The 27,226-nt window shown below is 43.4% G+C and overlaps 1 protein-coding gene across 2 annotated transcripts in view; it reads right to left on the reverse strand.

Moving 5' to 3' along the window:
* The window catches only part of ANKFY1 (ankyrin repeat and FYVE domain containing 1), a 36,478-nt gene extending 10,775 nt beyond the window's left edge, over positions 1–25,703 (reverse strand). For both annotated transcript variants that reach the window (XR_008819821.1, XM_056326435.1), the window contains exons 1-15: positions 25,545–25,703; positions 20,233–20,425; positions 18,563–18,681; positions 15,674–15,809; positions 12,553–12,676; positions 10,858–11,007; positions 9,761–9,926; positions 7,470–7,674; positions 6,645–6,713; positions 5,701–5,900; positions 5,177–5,274; positions 4,516–4,738; positions 3,498–3,596; positions 2,101–2,254; positions 995–1,163 (exon numbers count right to left, since the gene is read on the reverse strand). Coding sequence is in view for 1 of the 2 variants with exons in the window: in XM_056326435.1 (XP_056182410.1) it covers positions 995–1,163; positions 2,101–2,254; positions 3,498–3,596; positions 4,516–4,738; positions 5,177–5,274; positions 5,701–5,900; positions 6,645–6,713; positions 7,470–7,674; positions 9,761–9,926; positions 10,858–11,007; positions 12,553–12,676; positions 15,674–15,809; positions 18,563–18,681; positions 20,233–20,425; positions 25,545–25,554 (2,115 nt within the window). In the remaining variant the exon portion in view is untranslated. The remainder of the gene's footprint in view (positions 1–994; positions 1,164–2,100; positions 2,255–3,497; positions 3,597–4,515; positions 4,739–5,176; positions 5,275–5,700; positions 5,901–6,644; positions 6,714–7,469; positions 7,675–9,760; positions 9,927–10,857; positions 11,008–12,552; positions 12,677–15,673; positions 15,810–18,562; positions 18,682–20,232; positions 20,426–25,544) is intronic.
* Between the last annotated feature and the right edge of the window lie 1,523 nt (positions 25,704–27,226).

Here is a 27,226-nt window from a genome sequence, read left to right on the forward strand (position 1 = left end):
TATTCAATTATGTAGCGTTTACTAACAATTCAGATAGTCACCCAAATACTCTGACAGACAAGTCTTAAACCAGTTTGGCTAAGAGTTACCTATCTTACTTTCAGCAACGACAAGCACCTACAGCAAGTCAAACAGCATCAGCAGACACTGCCTTGCAAGGTCTGGCCTGTTTCCTTGCTTTCCTATACATTCAGCTAAACAGAGACAGTTTTTTCAGGAACTACATTCCTGGTATTTGTATTTTTCCACTACAGAAGTCCTTACTCAAGGAGTGGCACTTCAGACTAAGACTCCACAAACTATTTACAAGGTCTATACACAGGTAGTTTCAGTGTTGACTCTGTAAAGATTCTTATTAAATACCAGCACAGTCAGTCAAGTATTTAGTTACAAGCTTTATTTCTCAGGTCATCAGCACAGCTTCTAAACAGTTGTCTCTAGCAGACAGTAACTGGATAGAGACAAAGCTTTCAGTAACTTCCTTATGAAGGAGACATAAGGACATCTACTTGCATCTCGTAAGTAGTCTACTGGATCACCTATGCCTGCACACCAGTAACCTTTAAAGTAAATGTAAGTCTTAAAAATGCTATCAAGGCAACCTTTATAAAGATGCAACAAAACCCAGCACATACTCCAAAGTATACACATGGGTGTTCAGTTTTACTCCAGAAGCTGATCATTATACAAGTTTGGTATGCTACAGACTAACATTTTTAGTAGATCCTTACTCCTTCCAGGATCAGGAATCCAGATAGCATATTCTATACTTTTATTACAGTGGCTGCAAGATATTTGGCTGTGCAGACTACAGTGTGCATAAGAGTTCCCAAGAAAAAGGAACTTCTGGTGAAAAAAAAACCTCTAGAAGTTAGACAGTGATATAAGGCTACACTGTTCTTTTCATGCACTGAGCTTGTTTTTGCTGGTGAGCCCTTTGTTGCTAGCAAGATGCACAAACCTGAAACTAAATTAAGTCAATTGACGGTCTTACCAGAGTTGATGCAATATCTTCCAGGTTATTTTCTAAGGCAAGCCATAAAGGAGGATTTCCTTTCTCATCTGGCACAGACATGTCTGCTCCCCTGGTACAAATGGCATCAACGACAAGAGGGAGCTGGTTTTTTATCGCTAGCTGTAAGGCAGTCTCTCCATCCTGTGTTCTGCAATAAGTAGTTTGAAGTGAGTTACTACTGTATTATAAAATTAGGCCTCACATTACAGTAGTTTACTGGTAAAGCCAAGAATTATCTCCTTATACAACACAGCAGTGTACTTCTGCTGTGGTAAGACCATGTGTTTCTACAGCCAAGCACACATGTCCGTTTTTGATCACAGCTATGTAGTTGACTTTTCACCAGCCCACCGCCCTTAAGGAGCAAGTGATTGATTTCGGAAGTTTGAAAAGCACATTAGTATTCTTAGCTCAGAGACACTACCATTTCCTTAAGCGCAGCCGTTATTTGAACTGAGTTCCTTCAGATCAAGCCTACTGCCACAGAATCCAAGAGCTTTGTCTGCACTGTGGTAACACTTCAAGCACAGTCAAAAACACAAACTATTAAAAACCTGAAGTTAGAACAGCAGTACTAGGCAGTTTGTACCCATGACATTGATTACAGCATAGACTGCCAATTTCAAAAACAGCCTGTCAGTCACATAAGCAGATAAATGCAAGTCCAATATCAATTTGTCTATGAGACAGGCAGGAGGCAAGTTCTATCGCAACCCTGTTGCTGGAGCTAAATCTGATTAGTTTTCGATGGCAAAAACCACGCAGCTCCAACAAGCCCACAAACAGATGAGATTGCAGAAGTTTACTACCATGTCCCTAGGACTTACTTGTCTGTTCCACCTAGAATTAAGTGGCACCTCCCTCTGCAGCCTCAAGAGGAGGTACTGACCAATGGGGCTATATATAGGTCCAAGTTCACATATATAATCCTTCAGCCATAACTAGTGTCATAAAAAAAAAGCAAATGCATAACAATGCACAAATCATTGTTTGAAACCAGCTTCAAGCCGCTATATCATAAGGCAGTCATCACCACCTGCTCCTACATACATATCCATGGAGTAGTGTATCAGTTCAGATCTTACCTGACATTTATGTCTGCCTGATGTTCCAGCAAAAAGAGTGCACTCTTACTGTCTTGCCTCTGTATTGCCATATGGAGCAGAGTCTGTCCGTCTGACATTGTGTCATTTATGGACGCCCCAGATCCAAGCAGTTGAGCTGCTATTGTGTGCATGCCTAAAGAGTTAAAGCTCATTAGTGTTTACCTACAGTTCTGTAAGACAGACACTGAAGACTAACAAATAAACCTTCAAGCTGTTTTCAGTAATTAGTCAGATGCACCAAATCGGTGCTGGAGCCTAAGATTTACGTACCTGAGCTAAACCAACTCATGACTTTACCCAGCTTGAATATTCATTTACAGACTTACTGAATATGGATTACCGAGTCCTTCTGTCTTGCTCGAAGACACAAGATACGGTCTGGCATACAGCAGAGCTTTCCTATTAGTTCTGCCAACCTAATGTAGTACAGTCCTGCTTAAACCATACCTAGCTTAATCCTTCATATCACTGCAGACTTCTGTCCCAACATACATTATTAACTTTGGTATTACATTCATAAGCTATTCCCTTGAATATTGCTGTATTAGATGTTTAGGTTAGTTCCTCCTGTCTCAGGGCCAGATAAAAGCAATGGTTGAGAGAAAGCTGCATTTTACTTGCCTTTCATTGGAAAGGGAAGTGAAAAGCCTGGACAGTAAAGGTGTTTGTTACATGTGGATGACATCTAACACTCCTGTAGAGTAACATCACTAAGCATCCTGCCACATCTGAAGTCCAGAGTATGATTAGTCATCTCCCATACAGCTGCTGCTGCCAGTTCAGCAGGACCACACTTAAACTGATCCAGTAGTGACCACACCACCTCTTCCTTTTGACAATGTCCTGACACTGCTGAAATGTCACTTGGCTGTAGCCAGAAGTATCTTTTCCCCAAACCACTCCTCCGCATTTCAGATAACGAAGCATCTCAATCAGTATTTCGACTACCATTCCCCTTGGTGAGCTACTTTTAAGTAGCTCTTTTCCCTTTGTAAAGGTCAGCGTTATTGTATTAAACTGCACCTAGAACAGAGTTAACCACTAAGACAAAATACAGTGATCTGATATTAAAACTACCAGGGAGCTCACAGTGGAACAATTCCACAGAACTGGAGTACAGTCATGGGCAAGAGGCTCCAGGCTACCTGCTGGTCAACAAGGGAAGCTGAAGGGCTAGAAAACTATTGGTAAGTCAGATGTGAACATTCAGTTTTAGAACCTGAAGAATCATCTAAAGCTCTCCTTGACAGCTTCTCATTAGTAGTGCAAGCCAGGACATGAACACACATCTGCTGTTTTGTCTTAAGATACTTTTTTTTAGTTCACAACAAAAAAGATGAGAATTACAAAGATATGGAAGCTATGAAAGCACATACCGGTCCAAAGAGCCAATCCCAGCACAGTCTGATCTCTCGAGTCCTTTAGACTAAAGTCAGGAATAATTTGCAAGTTGTTGGTAGCATGAAGAGCATTAGCTACAAAAAAAGCATAAAAGCAATTAGAACGTTCTTGTGCTCAACCTGCAGTTGCACACTGAAAGCTCCATGAAGTAGCAATGTCACATTTTGAAGTAGGCTGTTCCTTCAGTCAGCTTGGAAGGTCTGCAGAAGACACACCCCAGATGTGATACTGCCTAAGATTTGGGTAGTATTACCACTACTGCCTAATCTTAATACTTACACTACAAAACATTCAACTTTTTAGCTAAGAGGCTTAACATGCCCCATATCCACCTCCATTTTCAAACAGGGTAGCCTATACAAAGCTCTGAGAATGAGGAGCGGAGGCTGTGCTGCAAGGTGATGGCAGCATTCCTCCTCCTCAGCTCCCTGGCATGAAGAATGTTCTCCCCAGTTCACCTATGCCCTTCTAAATCCCACTTATGACAGGAGACAAAACAGGCCTTGCTTCAGCTGTCAAACTCCCTTCCTGATGCTAGAAAGGAGAAGCTGAACTAGTAGCATAGAATAAACTGTCACCTGTTAGTATTTCAGTACTCAAGTCTCCACTGTAACACTAGTATTACTCTGTACAAAGTCCTCTTACTGAAAGAGTTGTGGGAGGCAGAAATCTCACCACAGGAAAATGCCTTTACCCGTATTTGATTCCAGCATTTACCTGAACTAGATGCTTTGACAGGGAGAGAAAAGGAGCCTCAGGCTGTACAGCTGAGATCAAGTGTTCAAGTCCATTATCTACTGTGGAGAATTTAGAAAGATTCACGGCCAAATAGTCTTAAAGAGCAGATTATTTAAGACTATGTTTAGCCAGTCTTATTAACTGCTCTACCTAAGCACCATTTATTAGTAGCTCATCAAAACACAGTTTAGATGCCATCTTGACGCACTGCTCTACTACACCATCAATACAGTCTGAACCAGAGAAAAACCCTACCTTTTTGTTCCAGGATGACTGATACCACATCTGGGTGATTGTAAGCAATTGCCATGTGAAGAGGCGTTTGCAAATAAACATTCTCTGCTCTTGGAGAAGATGCATCCTTCTGACCAAGCACTGCTTCTGCCGTCTGGATGTTCGGATTGGCTCCTTGTTGCAAGAGTTCTGCTGTCAGGTTTGCTAGGCCATGCCTACAGGCTGTATGCAGTGGTGTTTCTCCCTTTAATAAACAGGGTACTAGGTTAACATGGAGAGAAGTAGCTTTTAAGCCACTATGCCCACAAGAATTGGTGCGAAGGCTTGAACACCCCTAGTACCTGAAGTTCCTTAGGACTTTCAAACTACATGAGTTTGCCTGTATTTATAATATTATATAAAATATATATAATTATAAATATTATTTATTATAAAGGACTTTATTACAACAGGCAGTAAGGGAACTGTTAAAAGCATGTTAAGAACCAGTGATGCTGCAAGAACAGTGCCATGAAAATGCAACAGTTGTCTGATCACCAGTAAATCTCTGAAAACATGCAAAAGGCTCCACAGGTGTTCCAGCTTGCTCTAAGCTATGGTTAGCAGCGAGAGATCTCTGCTATCTTATTTCTGAAGAGAAATAAGGAAACTTTCAGACTACAGTCTATACGTTTATTTTTACCCATTTGTTTTGGTGGTTGACTTTTGCTCCATGAGTTGCTAGGAAGAGAGAAGCTGCCTCATTTCCTGCACCAGCTGCCCTCTGAAGCAAGCAGTTCCCTGAAAAAAAACCATAAACACTGTTAGAGTGCTATTCCAACCACACTGATACTAACAAGTATGCTAGTGCCTACCTCCTACCTTACAACATTAAAATTTGAAGCCACAAGGAAAATCCTACCTACTAGTAGTCCCCTTGCAACACTGGACTATCATGTGCACTATCATTTAGTGATTATGCTTTTTGAAACTGTAAAGAGGATATTAAAACTTGGCAAGGAGTCCAGATTTTCTGTCACTTCCTGCAAGTCAGGCTCAGCTTGGGACTGTCAATGTTCCAGCTCTGGGTAAAACTACTACCACCTACCATTTTTAGTGCAGCAAATGCTGTTGAAACCTCTCATTCAGCCCCTCAGAGTGCAGTTCACATTAAGCAATTAACTTACAAGCCTTCCATCTACACAGAAATACAAACCTCTTTTTTACCTGTTACTGTGTCTGGAGCATCTGTATTGCTGCCTCGTTGGATCAACCTTGCTGCAAAACTGTTCTCATCAAATGAGGTTCCATTTACAACAGGAGCATCCTCAAAAGGGTTTACAGACTGATCAGACGATACAGTGATATACTGAACTGCAAGCCACAGAGCCGTGCTTCCTTCATGATCCTTCAGCTCCAAGTCTAGTCTAAAAATAAGAGTTAACATTCCCCAATTTATACCTTAAAAAGTGGTTCTCCAGCGCAGCTTAAGTTTCAAGTGTCTGAACAGCTGTACTAGCTTATCTACTACCTCACTGACAACTTTTGCTTGCCAAGAAGCCTACTGTAGCTCCAGTTACTCCAGAGAATCCGTGAATACTCGAAACAGGCAGGACACCTTTTAGTCACTACTAGATTTAAGCTTATTGCTCCTAGGAGAAGCACAGCCCTGGTACATTTGGGCTCCTACTAAGTCTAACAAAGAAGCAAATCCTCTTGTATTTGAGTAAACTGCGTACAAGAGCTGCAAATTCAACTACAAAGAAACTGAGTCAAATGAAGTATCCTGCTCCATCGCCCTAAGCAGTCACCTGTATTAGCTTTAAGCAGAAGCCAAGTTGAACTCAAGAATATGTTCAGACATTTAAGAGTCTTATTACTCCTTTTAGTTCCACTACAAATGAAGTTATTGCTACATTATTTCACCTAGTCCTCTTTGAAAAGTACAGAGATGCAGTTTGCTTCCTCTTTACAGTAGGGCAAAAGCTTACTTGCCTTCTGGCACTGTTCTAGCACCTCAAGTTACACAAAGCCTTTACACTTTTGCATTCCAAGCCTACTGCTAGCCTTATTATAAGGCAAAAAGGCATAGATGAGTTGTTAAACCAGTTTTTGTATCTTCACTGCACAATGAAACCTCAGCATAATTTTTACATTTCGGTGAGACTTACTGTTTGCACTGGAGCAGCTGACTGAACACAGATTCATTCCTAACCACAATTGACACATGTAATGGGGTCCTGTAATCAGAGCAAGATACAGTCACGTTAGTAATAAGCTTAAGATCTCGCCCCTGGCCCTCAACATAGCCCTACAGATTTAAAATGTTAACTTTTGTCTCTGCTTGCAGAAGGGCACAAGCACATCTTGAAATAAAGAGAAATCTATCCTTTTAGTGGACACTATTCCATTTAATTTAGCAGTAAGCAACTCTTTACACTAATGTAAAAGCTAGCCATCAAGGAAAAAGCACAAGAGCTTGACCTATCAGAATTGAGTAGCTTATGTACTCTTAAGTCTTCTACATCATTTTACATACTTGTTTGCCAGCTCAGCCTAACCTATTAAAGCAGCTCGCTTCAGATAAACACACTGCAGATACTGGCTCTTTTGAGATCATTTCAGTTTCACTGACAGTTTCAAAGAGAAGTATATTTCAGGAATACTAGTTGTCATCTTGGTTAGCTTGCTTTACTGTTCAGTAATTCAATAAAGGCAAACTGCGTGCCACATGTCCTAACACAATCAAGTCACATCAGCTTTCTATAGCTGGGCTATGTTTAATGGGTCATGACAGGGTACCATTCAGCCTGCACAGCTTTCTGCTTTAAGTGCTACCCATAGGTCTCAACCTGGATTAATGAATTCACCTTTCCTGCTTCCAGCATCACCTGTGCTTTGCTGACAGACCTGAGCAAGTTCTTAGCAGGCTACATCTAATTTATACAGTATTATCTGTTAAACTGGTAGTAGACTTGACTTTACCCACTATTTACCTTCCTTTGTTGTCCTGCATATTTGGATTGGCTCCTGCCTGTAAGAGGGACTCTGCTATCTGTGCCATCTCTGTCATAACATCTGGCAAATGCTTCTTGGGGCTGTATGATGCCACAAGGTGCAGAGGAGTCTCCTGGTCTCCCAATGTAGCAGCATTCACACGGGCACCATTTTTAATGAGAAAGTTTGCAGCAAATTTATCTCCTTTTTTGAAACAAAACCAGGTTATTTATGGAAATATACTTCAGACAACTCCAGAAAATGGATACACACAATTTACCTCCATACCATACAATTATGCCAATACAAGTGTTGCTCTCAGAATGCCTTAGCAATAGGTAACTTCAACAACACTTCACTGCAAAGCCAGGACTAAAATATTTCCTAACAACCCCTTGGAAAAAGTTTTTTGCCCAGAGGTTACGTGTGACTCAATTTCACACGCTAGTTGACTTGTTATGGTGATGTGGAGTTTGCTAGTTCCTCTATCAAGATAAATCCATTGCCATTTTAATGCACAACTGGACAAACTGTGACACAAAACATACAAGTAGTTTTTGAACAAAAGGTACTATTTCAGGGCATCAGTCAAAAGTGTGTAGTTGAAGTCAGTCATCATCTGTTCAGTCTTGCTACAAAAACAAGCAATAACACAGCCTTTGCTCTTGAAAGTTTAGGCTCCATTATCAATAGGGTAAGAGCTTCAACAGTCAGGACCCACCACACATGGCATTCTTAAGAACTCCCTCCTGAGAAGTCAGGTCCACTTCAGTACATGAACCCTTGGACTTGAACCGCCAAAATGTAGAGAATGACTTCAGAATACTACTAATTCCCCTTACTCCAAAGACTACTTTGTACAGATACGTTCACAGGTTGCTTGTCCTGAATGCAAGACTGGAGAACAAAGACGACTGTTCACCTGTTTAAGCAATACAGATTGCTCTATTATCTCTGCCAGCAAACCCCCAAATCTCATTTTCTGATTTCCATGTCTCATTCCCCCACTCTCCAGTGATCATTAGAAATAAGAATCATGTGAAAAGTTCAGACAATTTGCTTTAGCTCCATTTCCAGAACATGTGATTGTTAACAGTGATTAATTCACTGATGCTTTAGTTACTGAAAAGCAAGCATTCATTCTCAGAGCTCTAGCTTAGCCTGAAAGCAGACATTAGAACTAAAGGACAAATGCTAGTATTAAGAGCAGCCTGCTGCAATCTTTGTAGTGCTTTACAGGGCTGCAGCCATCACAACACTGACCTATGCCTAGAAGGTCTCCTACTCCTCCTGCTGAAGTTTCAATCACAGGATCAGACACCAGCATTACCCTGTTCAGATATGTAGGAGATTAAAGGAAGAAGTAGGGAGCTATATTTTGAACTCACAAAACTTAAGCTATTTCTAAGAGCCCAGGAGAGCTTGCTGTTAAAAATAAACTTATCCTTTTAATTTGTGGCACTACAATACCCATTAGGTCCAGTCACAGTGTTAAGGTTCAGGTTGTGCTTGGCTTTCAGGAACAGAGCTGTCAAAGACATCAGTGCAGGCAACTAGTAGCACAAGGCATTTACTACAGGTTTTTACCAGACTTTGGCCATAGGCCAAGATGCTGCTGCTCCAAAGCCTTCAGAGTGCTGTGGCAAAGGCAGCCAGGTCCTACTGCACTCCAGTTCTCCTAAGATGTGTTTTCCACTCTAAGGTGGAGAACAGCTCAAGATAATCACACAGTTGTACTCCAGCCCCACTCTGATAACTACGCTACCATTCACCAGAGCTTTGAAGATATTCAGACTGCATAGAAGCACCTCCACCTGCTCCTCATCTTCTTCCAGTCAGTTTTTTCTCCCCTGAAACTGCTGTCCAGTAGCAAGGAGGCTTGCTGTTAACAACAATCACAAAGCAGCATATACTGCATTCAACCCAGGTCCAGAAAAAAGCTTCATCTTTATTTGTGCCTACACTGTCATGACTGATTCAACTATTTGTCAGAAAGACATTGTATTGCCAAGTTAGAATATTTCCAGTATCTCCCTACATTTCTTTCTTTAGCAGGCAATACTCTATTAGATCGCTTCTGGATGTCAGATAGCGTAAGTTTCGTTTACCAGCCAGCAGGCTAGCTTTCAGATCCCAAATAAGAGTGAGTTTGGTTTTACATTTCAAAAAAGAACTAGGACAAAGTTCATTTGTGACTGTGATTCTCTAGCTTAGCTAAAAGTGACACAGGAATGTGTATTCCACAATGGGAACAACTGAGTTAACAAGGCTTCGTATCTTATTTACTTACCTCTTTGGATGGCTTTATGTAATAGACTCCAGCCTCTCTTGTCTGCCCTATCTACATCAGCCTTGTAGTTGACCAGTGTAGTTGCAATACTCTCCAATCTTTGGGAGAGGGCTAGATCCAAAGCAAGATCTCCATTGTGATCCAATTCATTGAGCTTCCCAGGAAGCTACAACACAAATTCAGTCAAGTGACATGAGTTAGAGGCATGCTCACCAGACCAACATAGTATTTTAACAGCCCATTCCAACTACCATAGTGTCAGATCTTCAGTTCTAGTGCTAAAGGCTAGCGTTGCATATAAGGAAGCGCATCTTAGACAGGAGAACAACCAGAAGACTAGCATCACCACATAAAAGCCTGCCCTGAAGGTTGTTCAATGAGAAAACAGGAGTTTTGTTTGCAAGCCTCATTTAACTCACAGGAAGAAATACTAGTACAGTCTTAAAAGATGCTGCCTATACAGGTATATTCAACATCATACTAGGAAAAATTATTCAATTATTGCTTTAAGATACCGCAAATCCCAGCTGGATTAGCACCTAACCAAGTACTGCTATAGTCCCAGCTTCCAATTAGCATCCAAGGTATCTTAAAGGACTAGTTGAACAATTCTTGATAATTAATACTTGAGTAATTCCTGCTTCCCCCTTGTGCTACAGTTTATTTGCTAGTTGTATAGTATCCATCCAAACAGAATACCTGTTATTTCAAACATTCAATAGAAAAGTGGGTTTTTTCCAAAGAAATTATGTTTAGTGAACTGCCATGAAGCAGCAAAGTTGACTAGTATACCATTCAGCTTTAAACGTGTATAGCGATATCAAGTATTGGATTTTATTAGATACGATCTGTTGCATGCAAGATGTTTTAAGTGTCATCAATCACTTCTGAATTATGTGTTTATGGAGCCTTTACCACTAGACCTCCACTACATACACAGAGGTAACCATGGCAATGATAAACATGCAAATAAGAATTAGTTACAAAACAAACCAACTAAAAAAAAAAAATCAATAACAAGGCTCAGACTGGTAGCTACAAACTAGTTATTTGAAACACCAAACTCTAGAAGACAGATCAAGTCTGTCTCACTGTACCTGTGAATCCATTTCAATTAGATACAGAAAGACTACATCTTCTCTCTCAACTTTAATAGCCTTATGCAAGGGATATTCCGTCTTTGACTTGAACATTTTATACAGTAACTGAGCACTCATGCTACTGAAGTCTTCCTTACGCAAGTCATCCTAGAAGCAATAAAAAAAAGGGTAAGCAATATTCCCGTTCCATTTCTAAACACGGCATCGTACAATATAATCATGAAGTTCAGAAAACAAGTTCAGTTAAAAGCTCCATTTTGATAATATCACAAGAAGGAACAACCCAAGACAGCCTATTAAGGCTAGGAAGAAACACTCAGGAAGCTTTACATCTTACATTTTAGTGTCAAGATCAGTTTTAGTGAAATTTTTCTCCCCTTTTGTCTACAGATATGGAAAACTAGCGCTTTACCAAGCATTACAGTAGATTAACATCTAGCCTCTAAACTAATTCTCTATCTGGACTTAAATCACAGATTCGTTTCCTGACAAAAAAGCCTACATCTATTAAAGACTGACAACTGCAGAACTTTGTATGTTTAAGTTTGATAACTTTTATTCGGAGTTTTTCCAAAGACCTTAAGTTTGAGCTAGTGCTTGTTTGACTAAACAGAAACCACCTCATTCCAGGGAGAATACAGTGTCAGAAGCTCTGAGCCAAAAGCAGGAAAGAGTTAAAAATCACTAACCTGCAAGTTCAGATATAAGAATTTTCTTCATATATTTGTATCAAAGCACTCCCCTCCGGCATCAGCCAAACAAAGAAACATCCACATGTAGACGATGCATTCGAGATTTTGAATAACCTAAATCCTCACACGCTACTCTGCTGTTGACAAGTCTGAATTTAAAGGCTAATCCATTACTCAGTTAATCAAACCTTCCTCAAAGTAACAGATCCGAGCTACTTCCAAGTCTGTTGCAAGACACCTTGGCACTTCATTACAGAATATAAACTCTTCCCTGGCTTCCAGGGATTATTTTCAGAAGTAAAAGCAGGCCTGGGATTTGGGATCTGTGTAGATTGAGACAAACTACGGATGAACTTCATCTGGAGTACAGATTTGGTAAGAAACCCTCTTGCTTATTAGAACAGTCCCTTTGGTTTGGTTCATGTTTAAGGAAGTAAGATGCTTTTTACAGTGAAGTATTCCAGTGAACAAAACTACTCTTCAGGCTATAAGCTACTTCCCTGCAGTTGAGACATTCACACCGAGACAGACAACAGACAAAACCTCTAAAGACAAAAACAGATCTTAGAGGAGGAATTCACTGTGCTTTCTTTCAAACATATATATTACAAATTAGTATTGTAGAGAATACCAAATAACACACAGCATCAAGAGCACATACTATAAGGATAACCGAGACAGATAGGAAGGGAAATCACTCCTGCCTCAGAAGCAGCCCCTTCACTCACACAAGGGGGCAGGACAGGCAGACTTGACAGCTTTTTATCAACACTTGCTCCTTGCAAACATACAAGCATCAGCATTAATAGGTCACCTTAGTCACTGAAAGTTATCAGGAATCCATGTAATCCCCATCCATCCCAACTGGAATGCTTGAATGCTAGCATATCAAGAGATACTCCTGAAGTTAGACAGTACAGTAAGTTAAGCAAAATTCTACTCATTAAGTTCCAGTATTCTGCAAATATTTTTCTTCTGGGTTTCTTCTGACAGTACTTACCCAGTGACTAGCAATTATCTCAGCACAATAGTTCAGAAGAGTGCTAGCATTCAGCTCCTCAGCAGTCTGATAGAAACGAATGCAGTTCCTGACATTAACTAGTGACATAACACCTTTTTCACATCTGTCAAAATAGGAAAGCCAGTGTTCAGTAGCCAGGAAACAGCTTTACTGCAATCACCATCCCATGCTGCAACAAGGTCCTATATACTCCTTTTCCCAGATGCCAGCAGAAAATGGCTTGGCCTTAATTTAAAGTATGTTTATAGTACTTAGCCTTACAGTAATCGGAAGCCCTGTAAAACAGTTTCCAGAAGAGCAGACCTATTAGAGTCCATCTAAGCTAAGGTCCCATGACAACACCACATACCACAGGAGCCTGCAAGTGGAGACAAGACATCTTACATCTCCCAAGGGAACAAAGTGCAGTTCATTTACTGTTATAAAGTAAGGAAGAGGTCTATCTTTGCAAGTACTACAGTGATCCCAAGCAGCTTTTGTGCCAAAGTTAGAAAAAGGCACAGCATATACAGTTATTAAATACAGAGAAGGGATTAGCTTTAACAGCCGATCCACCTAATCTTTACATGCGTGAAGCTACCAGTTTGAGTCTACAGGAAGAAAATTCAAATACCTGAAAGAAAATATGAAGTTAAATATATTCCTGTGATCTCCAAGCAGATATTAAGACCACAAAAATGGATTGTCTCCAGATACAGATGAGACCCACGCAAAATACTGAGGGAGCTGGCAGAAGCCCTTACTGAGCCACTTACCAATTAGCAGTCCCAGCTAACAAGGGAGGTCCCAGTTGACTGGAAGTTAGCAAGTGTGACACCAATCTACAAGAAGGGCCAGAAGGAAGATCAGGGGAACCACAGGCCTGTCAGCCTGCCCCCAGTGCCAGGGAAGGTTATGGAGCATATCACCTTGAGCACCATCATGCAGCATGTACAGGACAACCAGGTTACCGGGCCCAGTCAGCATGGGTTTATGAAAGGCAGGTCCTGTTTCACTGACCTGATCTCTTTTTATGACAAGGTGACCTGCTTAATTGATGAGGGAAAGCTTGTGGACGGTGTCTACCTGGACATTAGTAAAGCCTTTGACGACATTTCCCACAGCATCCTCCTGGGGAAACTGGCTGCTCATGGCCTGAACAGGTCTACTGTTCACTGGGAAAAAAACTGGCTGGCTGGCCAGGCCCAAAGAGCAGCAGGGAACGCAATTACACCCAGCTGGTGGCCACTCAAAAGCAGTGTTCTCCAGGGTTCAGTGCTGGGGACAGTCCTGTTGAATACCTTCATCAGTGAACCCAACAAGGGGATCAAGTGCACCCTCAGTAAGACTGCAAATGACACCAAGCTGGGGGGGAGTGTTAATCTGCTTGCAGGTAGGAAGGCTCTGCAGAGGGATCTGGACAGGCTGGATCGATGGGCCAAGGCTCAGTGCAGGTCCTGCAGCTGGGTCACAACAACCCTACACAACACTACAGGCTTGGGGAAGAGTGGCTGGAAAGCCACCTGAGAAAAGGACCTGGGGGTGTTGCCTGACAGCAGCTGGACATGAGCCAGCAGTGTGCCCAGCTGGCCAAGGAGGCCAGTAGCATCCTGGCTGGTACCTGAAATACTGCGGCCAGCAGGACCAGGGCAGCAATTGTCCCCCTGTACTTGGCACTGGTGAGGTCACACCTCAAATACTGTGTCAGTTTTGGGTCCCTCACTCCAAGACAGACACTGAGGTGTTGGAGCGCATCCAGAGATGGGCAACGGAGCTGGGGAAGGGGCTGGAGCACAAGTCTGACCAGGAACAGCTGAGGGCACTGGGGGTGTCAGCCTGGAGAAAACGAGGCTGAGGGGGGACCTTCTCACTCTCTACAACTACCTGAAAGGAGGCTGTAGCAAGATGGGGGTCAGTCTCTCCTCCCAACTAAGGACTGATAGGATGAGGAAATAGCCTCAGCTCTCAAGTTGCACCAGGGGAGGTTTAGGTTGGGTATTAGGAAGAAATTTCTTCAGTGAAAGGACTGTCAAGCACTGGAACAGGCAGGCCAGGGAAGTGGGAAAGTCATTATCCCAGGAGGTGTTTAAAAGACATGTAGATGTGGCACTTAGGGACATGGTTTAGTGGTGGACTTGGCAGTGCTGGGTTAGTGGTTGGACTCAGCCTTGCAGGTCTTTTCCAACCTAAACAATTCTATACCTACCAAGCTGTCTAATAATTACTAGTAGCATATTGTACAAGGACTTGCCACTAGACTACTATGACCAGACAACAGCTGGTTGTTGGAACACGTAGGTAGCAAACATGAAGACAGTTTTAGGCTGGTACAAAGCTTGAAGGCAGTTTTAGCATTGACCTTACAACTCAACTCCTTTGATCAAAAAAAATTAACAGCAATTTAGTTTGCTTCATGTTGAGTCACTTAAACCATAAATTACGAGCATCATGTGCTGCTGCAGCCCCCAACACCCCTTGGGCAAGAGATTATCAAAGGGTACTGTATCTTTGACCAAATTTAAGGCTTCAAAGTTGTACAAACTGAAATTTCTTTGTGTTTTGTACATTCAGGCTTCTCACTAACTCCGTGTAGAGCACTCTACATTCAAGATAACAACCTAGCCCCTACTAGTGTGGTGTAATCAGTCTCCTCAAAATGGCAAAGCACTGTACTGTTACATCAACTTTCTTACGAAGTTGCCACCAAGATGCACAGAACAGCTCTTTAAGTTAAATATTTTTCACTTGTGGTATTTTAATACTGCAAGCTACTTGCTATTGATTCTTCCTAGCATTTTCTAACAATTCCTTTCTTGCAGCTCACCACAGCTTGTTACTAATATACTGATCTCTACTTCCTCTTAATGCTTAATTAAGGTTATTAGTCTGACTGGGAGTGGAACTGGAAAGTAAGCATAAAAGCTTTAAGAAAGACCACTAGAGTTTAACTGTAGTGCAAGGCTTCATGTCCTGTGATAAACTGAACGGTCATGCTGTATTATTAAAAACTCAAAGCTTTTAAAAAGCAAAATTTTATCCAATTGCCAATAGCTCTCATCTTTTTTCTATTCAAACAAGGTTGAAGAGTTCAAAAAGATTCACTGTATTTACCAAGACTCACCTTTCCCTAAGCAGCTGGAGCTGAAATCTATTAGCTAGTTTCATGAGCTCTGTCAAGAAGATATCATCTTCTCTTAGCTCAAGTTCATCTGTGTAGATCCACCGCAGCATTGCCATGGTTACCTCTGGGTCAGCATCTGGTACAGAGAGCAACAGGGATTAATAAAATACTCAAAGAACAATCACCTATTCAAGTAGCTGCTATTCCTCTGACTTAAAAGCCACAGCTACCTTGGAGAAAAAAAACAAAACAAAAACAACCAACCACATTGAAACTGTACTGCTTTAGTTTAATCAAAGTGTCAAAACAGAGGCAAAACTGATCTGAATTTTAAGCTAGTAACAATGCTGGCACCAAGCAGGAAAACCTTTTTTTCCATTGGAACACCGTGCAGAATGCAGTGAGCCCTATAACATCTCCTACCTGCCACATAAATATTGCATATTTATGTGTTAGTGATGTCCATTTAAAGTCTTTGGTCTCTTACCTATGGCTAAATCCACATCTACATGTGACAACCACAAAGATGGCCAGAGGGCTGGAGCACCCCTCCTATGGGGACAGGCTGAAAGAGCTGGAGTTGTTCAGCCTAGAGAAGAGAAGGCTCCAGGGACACCTTCTAACAGCCTGCCAGTACCTAAGGAGGGCCTACAAAAAAGCTGGAGAGGGGCTTTTTACAAGGGCCTGTAGTGACAGGACAAGGGATAATGGTGTTAAACTGATAGAGGGTAGATTTAGATTAGATATAAGGAAAAAATTCTGTACTGTGAGGGTGGCAAGGTGCTGGCCCAGGCTGCCCAGAGCAGCTGTGGGTGCCCCATCCCTGGCAGTGCCGAAGGCCAGGCTGGACGGGGCTGGGAGCAGCCTCGACTGGTGGAAGGCATCTCTGCCTGTGGCAGGAGGTTGGCCTAGATGACCTTGAAGGTCCCTTCCAACCCAAACCCTTCTGTGATTCCACAACTTAAGAATCCTCCCTCTTTTTTATTATAGCCATATGTTATGAACTGTTGCATTCCAACAAAGGTACTTACACCTTGGTAATGACTTCCAACTGCTAAAAACCATTTCTAGGAAAGGTGCAAAAGAGTCAGTTTAAGAAGCTGGTCAGATTTCAGTGTTTACAACACTGATCAGATGCCTGATGCTTTTACACAGCAAGAAAAATAGAAGCATACACCACAAGACTCACAAGCCCAATGGCCAGGGACCTTTGTCACCTAGTCAGAAGTATAGTGACAATTCTACTTACAAAGATGTAGATGAGAATTACTCCACAACATAAGATCAGTCCAATTACAAGAAAAAGTTAGAAAAATAATGTTCGTCCCTTAAGCTGTTTTGTTTTTAGAACAAAACCATACATTTTTAAGACACCAAGATACTCATCCAGAAACATCTCCTTTACACAAAGGTTGTCCCAGATTATTTTCACAGTACCAGGCAGTACTTGGCATAGAATAGACTGCCTCCTAAGAAAGAAAGAGGAGGTTTTAGTAAGGCACGTGTCTTTTCCAAATTTGAAGTAAATCAGAAAATCTACTGAAGTCAGCTCTGCCTTGGCAGAGCTAAGTGTTCATTTTCTCCCTCCCAACAGAAGAACTTGCATTTGTCTCTTTATACTCTTCTTAAAGACTAGAAAATTCTGCAGATTACATGACCTTTAAAAAACACTCAATTTTAAATGCTGCTTGTATTCTGAAAGTAGGATTCAGACAATCTCAGCTTGCAAGTTCTTAACAGAACCTGTTAAGAAAACCATGATAGATCTTAGGGAACAACTTGTTGCTTGCCACAACTATTTCATAACCTAATCCTTGTGCTATTTATAAAATTTTATAAAATAATCAATTTTACAGTAGGACACACATTTACTAACACTTCTTTTAAAATCATTCTATAATAGAAAGTGTTTGCATTGTTAAATATGCAAGACTAGTTACATTTGAGATTCTCAGACTACCTTAAACGTGGAGCTAGGAAGGCTATGGACTGCCACTTGCAACAAAACTACAATTAACAGAAGAGCTTTTTGTAATCTTCTATTAGTATAGCACTCAAACTCCTTGGCATCTGTTTTCCTGTGGCTGCAGAAAGATCAGTAAATCCTTTTGCAAAAAAGCTTATGCTATCTCATAAAACTAGCTTGCTGTGACTTGCTTCTTTCCAGTTTGCCTGCACTTAGGTTTCATGATAAGATTAAGTGTGGAAAGCGAAGCCAATGCTCGAATATTCAACATGCCAGACAGCAAACTTGCTTAACTTCATGCCTGTTTTCACTGCTCACAAATTAATTGTTCAAGACTCTTCTATACTGTTAGGTACAGAAAAGCCTAAGAGGTTCAATCTGCAGAAACACTGCCCTGCGTTAAGTACATGTAGCAGCACAACAAAATACTCTTTAGAAAGCTTCTCTTTCTCCAGTATTTCACCAAGGTACCAAACTGCCAAAGCAAATAACCTTTTAAGTATTTGTATTCATTTCCCACACACACTATGTTAACAACAAGTAAGGTATTTCCATGACATGTTACAAAGAAATTACGCACTCTACCTCTAGAAGCCCTATCCTTAGAAAAAAAGAAGTCAAGCTCCTCCATACAGATTTGTTTTTCATTATGCCTAGTTGACTCTAGAAAAGAAACAGGCCACCATTCTCAACCCCTGTTCATTAAAGAGAAAGAAGGTAGGTTATTGATTTAACTAGCACTAGCACCAAGGTCACAAGTGTACTACCATGTTTCAGAGACAGAGCTCTGCAATTAATGGATTAAGCACCAGTTTGTGAACAGTAGTAGTCGGAAAGGTATAGAAGTAACCTTTTCTCCAACAGGCCTTTCATCAGTCACCCTAAAGACAATCAAAGCATCTTATTACTAAGCAATGACTGACCTGACAGATCCAGCTCCTCTGTTGAGGCAAGGTTGGCAAGGCTCCAAGTATCACTGCGTGCTGCCAAGACAAATTTGTGAGCACTGATGCGCTTGTCCCCAACCTTTATCTTCAGATCACTGATAAGAGGAAAAAAACATATTCATGTATAATGCAGACTTCCCCTGTTCTTAGGTATGTACAGATTTAGCATCTCCATAGTATCTATGTCCTGGTATCCACATTTAGGTTTGAGTTACTTGAAACATCAAAAACATGTTTAATCATTTAAGTAGAACATGTTGTCAAACGACAATTCTTATTTCTCTAAGAAGAAATGCAACGAGTCATTATTTAAAGTGTTTGCGTGGGTTTTTTGGTTTGGGGTTTTTTTCCAACCATTTCTGAATAAATTGCCAGGGAATTACTGTACAAGATAGGAAAATCCAACAATCTTGAGGTTAAATATTTATGTCACAGTGTCCATACTAATACAGTCAGCTAAGCACCAACGGTTTCAGGCAAGACCAGCAAGAGAACAATGTTTCACACTAGTCTGAATACAAGGCAGACTCCAGAAACCCCAGTTCCCAAGACACTGGCTGTCAAGAACACTGATTTCATCCTGACCCCTTTAACACCAAGTTATCCTTTGCAGTTAGGGAGGACCTGCCCTGTTTACTTCAAAGTCCAATAGCTTGCAACGTTCTGACTGTGTAGGTGTACTTTCTAAACCATTTTCTATATCAAAGCAATGCTATAAACTACAGTACAACAATACAGAGATGTTAAGTAACAAAACTTGCACTGGGACTTGCTACCTTTCTCATTCCATGACTTGTAGGCCCTTTTAGACCACTTTTCCAAGACTTTAAACTCAAAAAGCTGAACAAAAATAAAGCAATCCAATTCTTCTGGCATATACTACCCAATAAATCTTTCACCCAGCATCCTACATAAGTTCTTGCCAGGCAAAGAGCCTTTTCTCAGGGAAGCTCTTGAGGACATGTTAGGGGAAGGAAACCTTAATCAAAACTATGTATTTTCTCATTACATTAGCGAAATCCCTTATTATATTGGCATTGCTTCCAGTAATAGCCAAGAAATTGGTAAGTGTCATTGTAGTCTCAGAACTAAATCAGTTAAGGGATCTAGAGTATTGAAGGTGATGGACAAGAAACCATTAAACCTAATTCTGTATTTTTGAATCTCAACACAGTATCATTTATACCACTAAGACCTGTTATACCATACAACCAGACAAGCCAAGTTAATAAGGCTTCTTCACACACTACAGCAATACAGAACTGGTTTCAAGGACACATCCTTTCAAGAAAGGAAGGCTTCCCAGCTGATAGATTAATTAATTGATGTATCTTCTACCAGCTAGGTATACATCAGTTTGAAATTACTTCTGTTCAAATGGAGTTTTGCTGTTGACAGTAAAGATGGTCAGTTCTCTTCAAACTTCTCTTAAGAGTCAGTCTCAGAGGTAAGCACCTACTTCGAGCTCTTTATTCAAGAACTGGATTTAGGATGCTACCTGATCTTCGCATGCTCTTCCAACTGCAATAAGGATTCCATTCGCACCAGGCAGTAAATAATTCTCCTTATCCAAGCCTAGTACCTACTGCAGTCAATAAAGTCAAAGGTTCCTGTAATGCCCCCTTTCCCAAAGGGGGATTTCTTACCTGTACTGCTCCTGCTGATAGAGTTCAGCTACAATGGCAAGAAGTCGACTGATAAAGGTGTCACTGGCATTGTCTTGGTTAGCCTCGGCAGCCAGAAGATTGCATCTCCTTTCTGTATCAACTAGTTTCTTCTGCAGCTTTACATACTCCTGGCGGAGAAGCATCAGATGCTTTTCCAGCTTGGCCACCTCCTCTGCAGAGGCACACAGTGTTACTACAAGACTGAAACATGCACACCTTTGTTTTGCATCTGAGCATAACTTCATCCTACAAGCACATTACATATCTAGTTTAATCACAGAACGCTCCAGTAAGAGTCTCTCCTCTTCCACAGTACTTCAGCATCTCCCCCAACATTAAACCTTTTATTTTATGTCACTGCTAGCCATAAACACATCGAAAAAATCATCAGAACAAAGTGATAGAAGCCACTTACAAAGCAAGTTCCCAAATCCTGTCCAGTCAGGAATGCCATAAGCTTTCTAAAACCATGGTAGTCAACGATGGTGGAAATTACGGTGGGGTAGGGGTCTAACTGTAATTCTTACGCATTTTTTCAGTGTAGTTAAGGTACCGTTTGACTTTACAGCTAAGGCATCAACCACAAGTGAGCATTAGAACAGTTGCTGGTGTACCTTACCTACCTCAGAGTACCTGACTGACCTGTTTAGAACTCCTCACAGTGTCAGCTAAGAAACTGCTTAAGAAAATGGCCAGAGTGGAAAACAGATTCTCCTCAGAATCTGTGTTTTAAAGACTAGCCAAAGATCTATAGAACTGTACTTACTACTAACACACACACATTCCTCCATCGGAGGCACTGCTAACAGGGACAGGTCCACGGTGGCTATTTCAATTCAGGAGCAGCACAGCAACAGCACCTGGGAGTCTGACCCCTGATCAAGTATTTCCATCCCATTGCAGCACCCACTTTTCCACCACACGTAAATGGTCACTCCACAACATGTTGTGGTAAGTTAGTTTGCTGAACTCAACCCAGGTTACCTGTATGAAAAACCTCCATTTCACTGCTGCAAGGAAATACCTGCACAGGTGTTTAAGAGCAGCCCAACTTATGAATACTTAATTATGGATTAGTTGCAGAAATATGTGGTGCTCTATCATTGTGCTTAATTGATTATCACACACACACCCCCAATCATTAAGTTAATGTTCCAAATAAGGTACAAATCCAAAACCAGTCCTAAACTGAGAGGGGCCAGTGAGGAGAAATTTTGAAGCTAAGCAAACAATTTCAGTGGCAAAGTTCCTACAAGGTTACTCCCTACCAGCCAGGAATTCATTGTTCAACAATTTTTCTCAAATATTTACTAAATGTCACTACTACAAACAATGAGGAACTGAGCTCTTTTGACCAGTGTTTTCTTCTTGCTTCTGCAGAGAAGTTCAAAAGCATAGCTGACCTTGGCCTTGCTCCAGCACAGGTCCCCAGAGCAGAGCATCCCATCCATCTCTAGCTCAGCTGCAGACACAATGTCTCATTTTGTCTTTCCTCTACGGACTACTGCAGCGAATGCTCTCTCATAAGTCTTTTAACTTCACAACTACTGTAATAGATCAACAGAGTAATTTACTCTTTTACTCTTCAGTTAATAGTACTTAAGCAGGCTTGGCAGTGTACCTCCTTCAACAGTCTTTTATTTAGCTTTACCCTTTAAAAGTTAATAGATACCATCTCCTTTGGGATATTTTCCTTATTCTATTGAAATACACTGCTTCAGAACTGTGCTATCAACACCACACCAGCCCTCAGAGGGTTTGAAATTCTGCTCTGGTCTTACTATCTAAAGATAAATGCAGTTTTGGCGTTCCCAGAACTAGAAGGACATGTTTCTGGAGCAACAGCTCCTTCCTGACAGATTCATGTGTTTAGGGTGGCACAAAGCAAGCCCCACTGTTACAGCTGGGAGAGCAAAAATCTGACAGCAGCTAGGAGTTATCACTGAAAGACAATGAAACCCACATCAGAATTTCATGTGTGAACACCACGACTGTTTATATAGCAAGATTTTTAGGTGCCATACAAATTCAAACGCTAGGAATAACAAGGTGCCTGCTGAACCTCATAGCATATATCATCTTAAATAAATACTGCATCTTCCAGTCAAACAATGAGACCGTGAAGGTGGGAATAAAGAAGCAGTACCAGGAGGTAACATCTCAAATCCTGTCATTTTGCCAAAGCCAGCTCATTCGCTCTGAATTACTCTGCAGTCAAGAGGACACAATGTAGAACTACCTTAAACTCTCAAACAGCAGTAGCTTAAGCTTTATGCTTAACCGACAATAAAGCTTGTTACTGCTGCTTCCAGGGCAATCGAAGACAATCACTACCTGCAGCGAAAGTAATTCAAGAACTGAAGCTTTGAGAAATCTGTTTCAGATTGACAGCATGCACTTCCTGCAACCTCAGTGAGAGGGACTGACAGGTAATTCCTACAGTAAGCAAATACAAGACTTGTAAAATCAGAGCTTCTCTTATTCTACACAAGAACATGCACACCAGTTGCACAGTAGCTACTACTGCACACCTGCAGACAGCATCTGATCTTACAGCACATTTCAAGTGCACATTCAAGACAGTCCTTGAGGTGCAGTTAATCAACATTCACCACAAAGAGCAAAGCCTCAAGTTTTCCCTGTACACTGTTCACTTAAAGAGTAAGAGAGCTGCTTAAAATAAGAATTGCTTCAAAAAGAGCACCCTGCTCCATTTCAGTTAGAAGCACAATCTCTATGCAAACAAGTAGCATCACAACTCCAGATTTTCTATAATCCTCAGTTTTGGAAGGAGGGTCATAACTTAAAAAAAAAAATCAGTCTAAAGTGACCATTTATCTTCAAGCTGACAATCATTTTGACATAATGCCTACTATTGCCAGTCCACATTATGTATAACCATTCAGCTGACTCTCTCCCAAGTATAATGTACATCCACTGCACACATACACAAATCTAATGAAGATCTTTGCATCAAGACACTGAAAGGATAGCCTCACCGGAAGATACCAGTAAGTCTCTGGCTGAACATCAATCCACATGGATGAGTGAAGACAAAGTCTGGGTTCAGCAAAGGCATACACTAAGTGCCTCCTTTTCTGAGCCCACAGTTCAGGTATAGAGTTAACAGATGGCAAGAAAAGAAAACCAGTGTTTAACAACTTTCTGGCAGCTAGACTGGCATCTCATGGACTGGCAGAAATTTACACTCCACATCAAAGATTCTAAAGAAGACTTCAGAAGAGGCTTCTTATAGGAGAAGGCATAACAGTACAGCAACTGTACAGCTGAATCCAAAAAGATAAGTAGGGAGGCAACAGGCAATGGGGTGACAGATAGCATGTACCAAAAACTAGAGGGAGGGTCTAGCAGAACCCATCACACCCATCAAAAGCAGTCACAGAACCAATATGGATAAACTTTTGTTTACTTATGAAGTGGACACAAGAGAAATATTTCAGGAAAATGTTATTTCCTTACCCCTCAAGCCAGGTCCTTCATCAACTGCTCCATACCCCAAGCCCCACCTCCCCAAGGCTGTACAAGTTACTGCTTTCTTGTTCCTCCTCATTTTTGCACACTTAATGATCTTTACCCTGACAACCACCCCAAAAGTATCACAACATACTTCCTGCTGCTTTAGACTTAGGCATTAATCCAACAATTTCTACCCATGGCTGCATGTAACTTCATATTCTGTGGTATTGGTGGTACAGGACTTAACAGCAATTACAAAGGAAGCTCGGCTCTCGTCTTTAGAAACTGTTCAATGAACTTGTAACTAGTAATTGCAATAAATCCAATTCAGGGCTTCTATACACAGAGGCAAGGCTTCCATAAGAAAAAGCACTCAGCTTCTGAGTAGACAGCCAGTATGACAAGCTCCCTTAATAAACCTTCACTTTCCAGCTGACTCTCTAATACCATCAGTTCTTAACTAGAAAGTGTTGCTGCAAATAAGTACTTTGTTTGAAAGGACAAAATGAGTCCCTCTGCACAGATACCATAAGGAATTCAGTGGGCAGAGCTACAACTGCAGCTTATTACTCCTGTTCATGCAGGATCACTCACTGGTCATATACTTTCTTTAGGCAAAAGACCAGAAAGTTACATGAACTAGAGAAGAATCTTTTGAGAAGCACAGATGCCTGAAAGCGGACCTGCATTAACTGCAGGTTCATTCTGCAGAGCAGGACTCCGAACCAGAGCCTCATATCTCAGTGAGGAATGTGTCCCCACCTGAAGACAACTTTTACATCGAATGCTCGTTAGAACTGGATGACCAAGGCTTAAAAGCAAGCCTAAAAGGCTGGTCAGCTAAGACTGGAACCGTGGTATTTCAGCACACAAAAAGTCAGGAGCTACCCTAAGGATTTATTAAACCAGCTATACTGCAGCATCCTCTCAGCTGATGCATGCCAGTTTATTGGCATCTGCTACATTGTAGTTAATCTTCCACAAGTGCTTTTAAAATTCTACCACTGCCTGAGAGCTGCTCTCCCAGAGTTGAAGGCTGTGCTTTTCAGACTGGAAGTCAGAGCCTTCATTTCCTCTGAAACTTGGGACATTTTAGCTCAGTTCACCGACTTGGTTTCCTCCAAGGAAGAAAAGAGGAAGCTTCTGTCTTGCAGGAAGAAGTAGGACTGTAAAAAACGAAGCGTTTTTTCAAATCCCATTACCGCAGTTAAATTAATTTTGAAACGGTGTAATTGATAGCCTCCAAGCAAAAGCAGAGCAGTCTAGGAGTCCTTAGGAGTCCTGCAGATTTCATCGGAGCCCGAATGTGACAAAAGGGGCGGCAGCAGCAGGTGCCCGAGAGGCTGCAGCACTTCCCAACGCCTCCGCGGCTCCAAGAGCAGCCGGTGAGGGGTCCCGCGGCCCCACAGCCCCGGGCAGGCGGCAGCGTCCACCCAGCTCCGCCTGGCCGGCCCCGGGCGGGGAAGGGGGCTGCGGGCCGTCCCGGCGGGCTCCCCACCACCCACAGCTACTCCGAACCCCCTCCTCCTAAAGGGCAAAGGGGGCCAGACCCGCCCCGCCGCCGGAGCTACCGGCCCGCGGCCCCAAGCAGGGCTGAGCCCCTCCCCCGCCATTTCCCGTTCACCTCGGGGGCGGCCTGTCCCACCCGCCGCGGGCGGGGCCGAACCAGCGGCACACGGGGGAGCGGCGTGAGCCCCACACGGGGGCAGCTGCCGCTCCCCTAGCGAACGGAGAAGCCAGCCCGGCCGGCGGCGCTCCCCGTACACCCGGCGGCCGCGCCCCGCCCGGCGCCTCGCCCGGGCTCCCCCCCTTACCTTCCGCCATGTTGGGTCCGGGGCCGCAACTATCGCGAGAGCCGCCGCCCGCCCCGCCGCCAGAGCCCGGCGCTCTCGCGAGACCAGCGCAGCAACCGCTCCGCTCCGGCGGCCGCCTGCCGTCAGCGGGAGCCCCGCGCACGTCAGGCCAGAGGGCGCGCCGCGCCGCTTTATCCCGGCGGCTCCTCCCCGCCTCAGCCAGGGAGCGGCCCCGGGAACCCGCCCGCCCCGGCCGCGCCCCGCCCCGCCGGCCCCGCCCCGCCCCACCCTCCCGGCCCCTCAGGAGGCGGTGGCGCTCCCCGGCCCGTGGCTCTCCGGTCCCGCCCGCAGCGGCCGCGGGCTTTCGCCGCCTCTGGCGTTTCTCTCCCCGGCTCAGATCAGGCGCCCTGCCCGGGTTGTCTCTGCGGTGCCTCCCGGCGGCGGTAGAACAGACCATGGTCGCCTCTGCGGCACAGCGCCGGCAGGCGGAGCTGGGGAGAGACGCCCAGCCCCGGGGACGGGACGGGACCGCCGCCGGCCGAGCGGCTGTGAAGGCCCGGCCGGGCAGTGGCCTCGGGCAGCCCAGGGCTGACGCGTGCCTGCCCCCGCTCGCCCGGCTGCGGGACCCCCGGCTGCGGGGCCCCTGGCTGCGGGACCCCCCGGTTGTGACCCAGCTGCGGCCTGGCTGCGGGACCCCCAGCTGCAGCCCAGCTGAGGGGCCTCCAGCTGCGGGACCGCCAGCTGCAGCCGAGATGAGGGGCCCTCAGCTGCGGGACCCCCAGCTGCAGCCTGGCTGAGGGACCCCTGGCTGTGGGACCCCCGGTTGTGGCCCAGCTGCCACCTAGCTGCAGGACCCCCAGCTGCAGCCCGGCTGAGGGGCCCCCGGCTGCAGGAACCCTGGCTGTGGGATCCCCAGCTGTGGGGCCCCGCAGCACCCAGGGCTCAGGGGATCGCTGTACTTTCGGCTCCTGCACCTAGTGCTGCTGTTTCAGGCAAGGTGCCCGGCAGCTGGAGCTGTGTCCGGTGGGTTAAGAGCGTGGTTCAGAGGCGAGGCAGTGGCCAGACCATTTTGTCAAGCCCTGTGTACAGCAAAGCCGACCCTGGGTGGCTTCATGGCTCCTGGTCTTCCCTGCCTAGGTGCAACAGCAGTACCAAAATACACTGATCCAGCGGCAACATTGTTTCAAGAGCAGATTTCAAAGAAGTGTTTGAACACATTACGCACAGTATTGTATTACAGACATAATTGTCTCCTTTCTTCCCATTAGATGATCTTTGAAAAGTCACTCTGCCTCATACCTGAAGTTTTCTGTGCCTGTGGGATAGAACAGCAAAACCAGAGTGCTAGGGCCAAGCTTCGAGAGCCAGCAACTGCAGTTTCCACACAGCGTCAAACACGACTCGTCTCATTTTTCACAGCTTGGTGACAAATGTGCACGGTGCTGCTACCTAGCTAACTTACACCACTGCTTCCCAGCTGCTACTGATCATCCCCAGTAACTGTGAGGAAACAGTTATTACTGCCTGATCAGATTTAGCCTCAGTTGAATATGTGAGTAACAACAGAGATTGGATTGCAAACTGCGACCATATTCTGCATCTGGGGAATCAGCAACCTCATCTTCTGCTGAGGATTTGCCTGGGCAGGAAGCTGTCTTTTTACAGCCTCTCTTTTAAAACCCAAGCACTTCCTGATCTGGCTT

Source organism: Falco biarmicus, chromosome 1, assembly GCF_023638135.1.
Source record: "Falco biarmicus isolate bFalBia1 chromosome 1, bFalBia1.pri, whole genome shotgun sequence".
Lineage (NCBI taxonomy): Eukaryota > Metazoa > Chordata > Aves > Falconiformes > Falconidae > Falco > Falco biarmicus.